At 38.6% G+C, this 9,213-nt stretch overlaps 2 protein-coding genes across 2 annotated transcripts in view; both read right to left on the reverse strand.

Annotated features, from left to right (window-relative positions):
- Nucleotides 1–32: 32 nt before the first annotated feature.
- On the reverse strand, nucleotides 33–5,678 carry gabarapb (GABA(A) receptor-associated protein b). Its single transcript, XM_014019518.1, has 4 exons — nucleotides 5,425–5,678; nucleotides 2,242–2,320; nucleotides 2,045–2,163; nucleotides 33–144 (listed from the first exon to the last, which is right to left on the reverse strand). Exons 1-4 carry the CDS (start codon nucleotides 5,512–5,514, stop codon nucleotides 64–66), a joined length of 369 nt encoding a protein of 122 aa, XP_013874972.1. The 5' UTR covers nucleotides 5,515–5,678; the 3' UTR covers nucleotides 33–63.
- Nucleotides 5,679–7,190: 1,512 nt separating this feature from the next.
- ctdnep1a (CTD nuclear envelope phosphatase 1a) overlaps nucleotides 7,191–9,213 on the reverse strand; it is a 15,320-nt gene continuing 13,297 nt past the window's right edge. The window contains exon 8 of the mRNA XM_014019520.1: nucleotides 7,191–8,343. Coding sequence (XP_013874974.1) covers nucleotides 8,283–8,343 — 61 coding nt within the window. The 3' untranslated portion in view covers nucleotides 7,191–8,282. The remainder of the gene's footprint in view (nucleotides 8,344–9,213) is intronic.

The raw sequence follows: 9,213 nt of genomic DNA on the forward strand, positions 1-9,213 counted from the left end.
TGTGTGTGTGTGTGTGTGTGTGTGTGTGTCTGTGTGTGTGTGTCTGTGTGTGTGGGGGGGGGGTCAGATTTCCCTTTGGCTGCTCCCGTACACGCTCTCGTCACTGTAGGCGATGTAGAGGAAAAAGTCCTCCTCGTGGTGCTCCTGGGGAAGACGACAGGATGGTTAGGACAGTGTGGGAGAGAAGCAGTGAAGCTGTGCAGCTTTGTTGTTAGGGCTGCTAAATCAAATTTATTTTAGCCTTTTATTTATCATGTCATTCCCTCAAACATACACAGACTGCTGCTTTGACTCAACGTTTGAGAAATCCTTGAATCTCCTGTGGTAGCCATGTGGCACTGCCTAAATGCTTGTTGGTACAAAGGTCCGCCTATTTACACAAAGCTCCTCCCTGGAGCTCAGTCTGCAGCTGAGCTCCCACCCCTCCCCTACACAGCTCCACCAGATTTACAAAACATTTTAAAAATGAAGGATGTTCATGATTTCATTGCAAAACAAAGCTTCATAATGATCAGTATGGCTTATTCACAAAAAAGTTAAATATTCACATTTATATATGAGAGRATGACTGGGAGATACACTGCTCAAAAAAATAAAGGGAACACTCAAATAACACATCCTAGATCTGAATGAAGGAAATATTCTCATTGAATACTTTGTTCTGTACAAAGCTGAATGTACTGACAGCATGTGGAATTGTTTGTCAATCAGTGTTGCTTTCTAAATGGTCAGTTTGATTTCAAAAAAAGTTTGATTTGCTCAGAGTTAGATTGTGTTGCATAAATGTTCCCTTTATTTTTTTGAGCAGTGTATATTACAGGGCTGAAACGACTCTGTACTCACTCTGGTTCTTTAGAAAATGTACTTAAGGTTCAACTGTATCCTGAGTTGCCATAAAAAAAAAAAAAAAAAAAAAAAAAAAAAACAAAAAGAAAAAAAACAGATGTTGCTTCTTTTTTTTTAATTTAACAAAATACAACGCTCCTACAAAACGAGCTGAAGTGGGAATATTGGAAATGGTAGGAGGTTCTTAAAGAGACAGGCTAATTTCAACACGTTTAGACAAACTATAATGTAAAGTCAAATTTATTTTTGATTTTTACAGGGTTTTAACAACAGAAAGTAACAGTTAGTTGATTGTGGTATAGAATAGGGATGTCCTGATCAGATTCTCAGTATTGGTGGCAGATATGGACATTTTTTGAAAATCGGGTAGAATCGGATTTAGTCATGTGATCGGGCCGATCCAGTTTTCAGAATCATCCTGCTTTACAGCTGCCGTTAAGAAGTCAAGACGCACACAAGTATGTAACCATGTCCACAGTGTGGGAACACTTTTCAATGGAAAAAAATGATGCTGAAACTGCAKCTTGCAAAATCTGCAAACTGGATGTTTCTCGTGGTGGGAAGAGCAGGACTCACTTGTGGTTCCCAACTCTGGTCCTCAACTATCCAGCATGTTTKACWTGTTTCCCTGCTCTTCAGCAGGTCTTCAGAAGATTGTTAATCACACATTCACTCAAACCAGAGAAACCTCGACAAATCACTGCTTTAGATGTTTACAAACACCTCAAGAGCTTCTCTGAGCTTGATGAAACATTTTCAAAATATAATATTGATTCAGTTTTATTTTTTTAGTRTTGCCTCTGGAAGCCATTGATTCTTTGCCATTTATTTGTAAATGATAAATCAGATAACATGTATTAAAGCAGTGATTCTCAATCCTGGTCCTCAAGGACTCCTTTCCTGCATGTTTAGATGTTTCCCTGATTTGACACATCTGGTTTGAATGAATGAGAGATTAACAATCTTCTGAAGACCTGCTGAAGAGCAGGGAAACAAGTCAAACATGCTGGATAGCTGAGGACCAGGATTAGGAACCACTGTGTTATCAGATCGGTATTGGAAAGACTAATCATTAAAAAAAATCGGATTGTATCGGGAGCCAAAAAATCTGGATCGGAACATCGCTAGTATAGAAYTGAAATATGTGCCTGGAAAATAATACCCCCTTTRGTGACAAGTCTGAACTTAGGACCCTTACCTGGTACAACAGACCCATGGTGGCTGAGGTGGGTGGAATGACGTTGTTTACGAAGAAGAAGAGCGCATCTTCGGCTCGCAAGTGGATTCTTTTCCGAATTAGGAAGTAAAACTGACCCACTGTGGTTGGAGAAAGATTGTTTAGTTGGAGAAATTATTAGACTTATAAAACACAAACAAACAAACTGCAACAAATACCTGTCAAATCAGAGGGGACAAGATATTTCTTCTTGTCCAGATCTCCTATTCTTGCTTTAGGAGCTTTCTCCACAATTACCTACAAGAGAAAAGAAAAACAAAATGTTTTTAAATCAAATCTATGAATTATTTCAGTGTATGTGTTTGAGTGAGACTCTACGACTGTACGTCTCTCAGGAACAAAAGGATCTGTGAAAGTACAAATCTGTCAGGACAGGTTTGAAATAAAAATGTTCAAAAAGTAAATTTTGAAACTCAAATAAGTGACGGTCAGAAATAACATGGTTTGATCAAAACACTTGTGCTTAGTGAGGAAAATGTAAAGAGAACAAATAAACTATTTCAGGCCCATTTTCCTCTAAAAATAGGACTAAAAAGGAGTATCTACGCAAAAAAAGGCTAACAGGATCTGATCCTTTCAGAGCCTGAGTGATTCATCAGAGCAGAAATCCTCAACAAGAAACTCAACAAAATTAAATTAAATTAAAAATAATAATAATGAAAACCTGACAACAAACAGCCAAAACAAGCAATGATTTGCTTAAAACTGTGTATAATTACAGGCCAAATATTCCTAGGAAAAAAAAAAAACAAGTTTCATCTTAAGATCATCTTATAATCAAAAAAATATATGAAATATATTTTTTAAATAGGTTACAAAGCTGTTACACTCGTGTTGAGAACGACTCTCAGCTACCACCAGACCAAATTTTAGCTCAACATCTGTAAATATGACTGAATTATATGTATGTACGTGTCAGTTAATGTGGATTAGCTGTGKCAGCCATTTTGAACTGGGTTAGCTCCAGAAGCTAATCAGACCTGAACGTACATCGAAATATTGTCTCCTGAAAGTTTCATTCAAATCCACCCACCGGTTCATGAGATACTTTGTGAAAAGAGTTACTGTTGACTGCAAATCTTGATCTTGCGCAATCTGTTGGCACTCAGTATGTGTGGACCAGCCTGAACAACCACTGGACTGAGCTGCAGCAGTTTGTGTTTATAAAGGTCAGTTTGAAGGAGTTTGCAAACAGACATGGACCAAAAAATAAAAACAACCCAATTCTGAACTTTCAGCAGCGGTTGGTAAAAACGGAAAACTCAAAGTTTAGTCTGACAGGCAGCCGAATGTACGTAAACCCAGCTAAGCAATAACATAAACGCTGTGTGCAACATTAGACTGGTTCATTTCTAACAGCTGCGGGTCACTTCAGCTATTTCTTTCACATGCATGTTTATCTTCAATATTTAGTAACAATATGCCTCCTTAAGTTACCCCAGCTCTAATCTGAATCTAAGCCTTATTTAAATGTTTGCTATGGTTTTTCAATCCTCATTGCTAATCATTCCTTAATTTATTACCTTTACCCTGGGATGGCCATCAAATTTAGCCAACAAGTACATAGTTTAGTTTTTATAAAAGCAGGGGCACTTATTTCATTTATGTCAGAAAAAAAGACCAATCCAAAATGGAGCAGGAAGAAATAACAAACGTAATAAATCCTAATCCAAAGTATTTCCTTTGAAAAGGTCTTAAGAAATTTACATTGAAAAAGGAACAAGAAATAAAATTTAGAACATATATGCTCACTGAAAATAACACCAACATCCTCTTATTGGGTCAGKGTTTGAGTTGAAGATGACTCTCAGCTAACTGCCATGCATAATTTTAGCTTAGCGTCTAGGCCTGTCACAATAACAAATTTTGCTGGGCGATTAATTGTTTCAAAAATTATTGCGATAAGCGATAATATCACCTGGTGACCATTTTACAACTAATAATTATAAAAACGTAATATGTAAGTGTAATAAATCAATAAACTTTGATTTTTAAATCTCTCTCTCCCTCTCTCTCAAACGTTTCTTTAGTTTGTTATTGCTACCAGCTCTCACGCTAACGCGACTGTTTACTCCTCCCACACTAAGAAAACAGGAGGGGAGGAGTCAGCTGAGCCCCTGTGTAGAGGAGCAGAAAGGGAGAGAGAAGAAGTGAACGAACAAGCAGGAAAATGAAACTTATCATCCTCATTTTTTTTACCGACCTCAAACTAATTTATTGTGCATCGCGACAGGCCTATTAGAGTCAGTAAAAATGACAGTGTTACAGTAATTTAGCTGTGGCGGCCATCTTGAATTAGGTTGACTCTGAAAAGTTATTCGGCAGCAGATCACGAGATATTTTGCTAACAGACAGAGTTAATGGCAAAGATCTTGCGCAATCACTTTTTGCTTGTTGGCAAACACTTTCAGCTACTACCACACCAAAATCTAGCTGAAAAACAAAGTTTTAGCCACTTTTGTGTGATCTAAAAACAGCATGTTGTGTTGGCTATTTTGAACCAGGATGACTCCAAAAGTTGACGAGTTCTAGATTAACTTTAAACGTTTCACTGGAATATTTGAGATATTTTGCTAACAAAGAGTTGACTACAAATTAAGTTTACTGCACAATCTGTTTGGTGAGTTGGCAAGCACTTTCAGCTATATCATCACAAGGCTTTAGCCACTTTTGGTGACTTTTCATTGAAATCCTTCCAGTGGTTGATGAGACATTTAATGAGCAGACACACGCCTCTCTCTGATAACAGTTTGATTCTCAGTGGTTTAATGCAGCCTCCAGGTGTGTTCTCTGACAGCAGATCGTAAATAAAGGTGGATGAACAGACATGAAGCTTTGACCCACACAGCCTCGTTGGGTCAGAGCAACAGAAAGAATGAGTCAGAGCAGCTTATACCCAAAAAACCTGAATGGCGTAAACAACTAGCTTGTTTGTTTACAATGAATATTTTAAGGTGTGCCGCTGTTTGCGTTCAAATATACAACCCAAAACCAAGCAGGCTGCCAGGAATATTACTGCCTTTAAGCATTGTAGGCTTTAAATAAACCCAAACCCTGATTAATGACACCAACTTATAGTGATTACCTGGCCTGTTCAATGCGGCCGCAGGTCCTGACTAACCTCTGTCGTCGTTAGCCAACAATGTTTACCATCGTGGCAGGCGACAAGAATAACCACAGCGATTTGGCTTTAGTTCAGAATTATCACATTTGTTCAGCATAATTACTTTACTTAATTTCGTAAACATACACGAAACAAAACTAGCCTTTTAAAAAAAAGGCTCTTGATTGGAAATCCCGCTAGCCCATGCTAGCAGCTAGCTACACTGAGAGCTACTTACAGGAACCCTGTCCGGATACTTCTTCCTTATTTTCTCGCCCTCGGACCTCCTCTTCTCGAATGGATGCTCCTCTTTGTACTGAAACTTCATCGTTAAAAGGGATGACAGACGACGAGTCGGCCACTCCTGAGATTCGTAGGGCAGATGTGCGCTCAAGGAACGACTGAAAACCCGCTGACAAACACGGGCGAYGTTAGCTAGCTTTAGCTCGCTACACAGCTGTTTTTCCTAGTGCGATTGTGGCGGAGGGATACTACGACGAACACGACGCGGTCTAGTTCGTAAAGCGTAACCCGACTTCTTTCCTATAAAACAAAGTTAGATTTCATATTATTTACCCTAATTTATTTTAAATAAATTTATTGTTCCCAGTTCGGAGTTCTCCGAGGTACTATTTTATTTTTACGAACCCTTGGCCACGGTGCGCGCATGAAGACGAGAGAGGCTCGTGAGGCGGCGTCTGTCCTTGTCATATGACCGAGGCCCAACAGTAGCCTTTGAGGAAGGAAAACAAACAAAACAAAAAATCCTAACAAGTCAGGAATACTCTCACTTGTCTTTTACTCATGAAATACACTGAGGTAAATCAGTAGGAGAGGTCACACTTCTTAAGTTACTTTAAATCCACAAATTTTCCCCTATGAGCTGATTTAATTTCCCTTTAGGATTTAATGGAATCTGTTAAATTTAATGAAAGATTAGGTGTAGATCCCTGGCTGCCATCCATATGATCACTTCCTGGTTTTCTCAAAAACAACTAACCTGTCAGTCTGACTCAACCTATTCATGTGACTTCCTTGAACTCACATCTCAGGACACAAAAAGGCATCTCAGGTTAGGTACTGTAGAACAAAAATGAAAGTAAAATAATTAAGCTACTTGAAACCAGAAAGTATTTATTAGGAGGTGCAGTGGAGTTTCAAGCCTTTAGTAATAAATCATCTCCCGGCATCAAAACTTTATTTCTCATGCATATCATCTCTTTACTAAGACTTAAGACACGTTATCTCTTCTGTAGGTTTATTTCTGCTAATACTTCTATATTTTTTGGTAAATATTCCCTTTTTCTTGCAGTTTTGCCCTAATTCTGAACTTCCTCTTCTGACTATCAAATGTTTTCATCATTAGAACCACATTCAGCACCACAAACAGCTGAGTCATACACACAAAAGAAGTATAGAGTTTAAAAAAACAGCTCCCATTTAACAGTTTGTTTCCAGCTGCCTGTTCAACATGAACATTACGTGCAGAATATCCTCGAAGTATGATAGGGCTCGCTTTTATCTCTAAAAGCGCAAGGAGGAAAAAAAAGGTGCATTTGTTGATCCGTAAAATACATTTTTTAGAGACACAAATAGGAGCAAAGCCATTATTTCCTTGAGGCGTTATTAAAGCATATTGAGGACATAAAACTTTAAAACATACATCATAAACGCCACTTTGATGGTCATTAAAAGCAGCACGATTGCTTAATTTGTCTAGAATCAGACTTAAACAAGTGTTTGATGTATTAAAAATGAAAACGGGTTGAAAAAAGAAAAAAAATTATAAAAGCTGGAGAGTTTCATTTGAGTCCGCAGAAACAAAAAGCTCCAACAGGAGCTGAGAACTCGGCGCAGTTCCTAACTTCACCACACGGTGGCAGCAAATCACACAAACTGAATTTTTTTTGCTTGTTWACCCACCAATCTGTAAACAAAACACAACTTAGACATGAAAAATAAGGGGGACGGATTATTAATATTAGAAGAAAAGAAGCTGATAAATAACTTTGATACTGACAAGTGTTTTATTAGTATCACAGACATGGAGACAGAGCCGATAAGAAGCCGCTGTGAGCTCTGATGAGACCAATGTTGTTCAGAAGGCATTTTAAGACCAAGAGTGGAGTTGAGGGGGAGGGAGGATGGTGTTATAGCTGAACCCATACAATCAAAAAGGTGGTAACGGAGAAGGGAGGGGGGTGCAAATTTGAGTCGAACAGAAAATCTGCAACAAAACAGGAGGAAATTAAGTGCAATAGCCTTTAGATGAAACCAAGACCAAATGACCAAAAAAAAAGGGGGGGGGGGGAAAGAGGGGCAAAAAGTCATGACTGTAAAATTCATCATATATTGTGATAAACAATCAGATATGTAAACAGCGGCACGGCAGTCCACTTCTCGTTGAGCTGTTCTTTTTTTTTTTTTTGGTCTTATCACAAAAGGTGGAGTTTGATTTTTTTTTTGACTTGGAGAAAAAAAATTATGTCGATGTTTTGTTGCAAGCAAAGTTCATCAATAASATTAATTAAATAAATCCATTCTCGGGGAGAAAAACAAGTACTTGAGGAATAAATCATTCAGTGTAGGGATTATAAAAATAGAACATAAAAGGGGGTAAAAAGTTTATTTTTTCCTAACTCGTTCTCTCAGAGGATGAGACAGATCGATGAGTTCTCAGCAGCAGCAGRAGTGAAATGATGATCAAAAAGCAGGAAAAAATATTGTTTTTGTTGCTTCTTCTTTAAAACGTCTCCAATCAATCTGAAAATTCTCCACTCACCCAGTCAGTATCAGGAGCTGTAAGGCAGAGAGGCTCCTTTTTATGTTTTGGGGGAAAAAAAARAAAAAGATTGAAGAAGGTAAGAGGAAAAAACTGGCTCCCTCTCCTTTCCCCAGTAGTTTATTTATTTTCCTTTCCGCGGGGGTGATCCCGTACTGTTCATCCCCAGTTAGGCGCTCGCCCCTAACCTCGTCTCCCAGAGAGATGTCTGAGAGAGGGCTGGCGGGTCGCCTGGGTGGGAGCGGAGGGCAGGGAGGGGACCAGCAGCAGAGAGAGGAYGAGGCTGATCAACAACACCTCTTCTGTTCGGCCGATCACCAGAGCCGGTGCTGGTGGAGGTTTCGACTGAGGACGGAGCGGACGTCAGCGGTGAACCTGTGGGACACGGAGCAGCAGGTGGAGAATTAATGACAATCTGTCAGCTGATGGTTGCAAATCTCATTTTCCTCTTTAGCCTGGTTAGCATTAAGCAGGCTAACTACAGCAGTGTGCAGAAAACAGCTTATTTCTTTATAATTTACTTCCATTAAGTCAAAGTTTCTTCTGTACCTTTAAAGTAGTCTAGAACAAAACTTCTTGTTTTCTGTCTTTTCATTTTTCGTGGGATAAATTTTTTTCCTTTTTAACCCTTTTCTGCCCAATTTTACCTGACCACAGCAGCATATTGTGCTGTATGTGCCTAAAAAATAGGGAATGTATGGAAACACTGGACAAAAACTATGATCTTGTGGCAACAAGAACTTTTTTTTAATCCAATGTCAGCGTGAAGAAATGCAGGAAAAAAGTAATGTCAGAGCTAAAAAACTAATCAAAACTAAAACAATCTATATCAGATGAACAATACCTGAGAGTCATGTCTTTAAAACAAGTGGAAATTTTCAACAAAGACATGAAACAGTCCGTTCTGCCTCTGTTGATTGTTTCTAATAAAAAAGTATTTAAAGGGATCCACGATTAGTTGTAACATTAGACTTTATTTGATAAACATGTATTTTAACTGTAAAATAAAGACTGTAAAAATACTGTAGGTTGTTTAGTTTTTATAATTTTTTAAAATATATTTTAACACGGACGGAGTCATTTTATTTACACACAAAGCATTCTGGGTAAATGATGACGTGGATAGGTCCTCGGTGCGAGCGAGCTATATCCACCCTCAGCCTGTCAGCCTTTGTGCTAGCGCCGAGCTAATACATTTATATGGTGATAGCGTTGGGGCTAATGCTAAAGCTAACAGGCTAAGCT

This window comes from Austrofundulus limnaeus, unplaced genomic scaffold (genome assembly GCF_001266775.1).
Source record: "Austrofundulus limnaeus strain Quisiro unplaced genomic scaffold, Austrofundulus_limnaeus-1.0 Scaffold223, whole genome shotgun sequence".
Taxonomy (NCBI): Eukaryota; Metazoa; Chordata; class Actinopteri; order Cyprinodontiformes; family Rivulidae; genus Austrofundulus; species Austrofundulus limnaeus.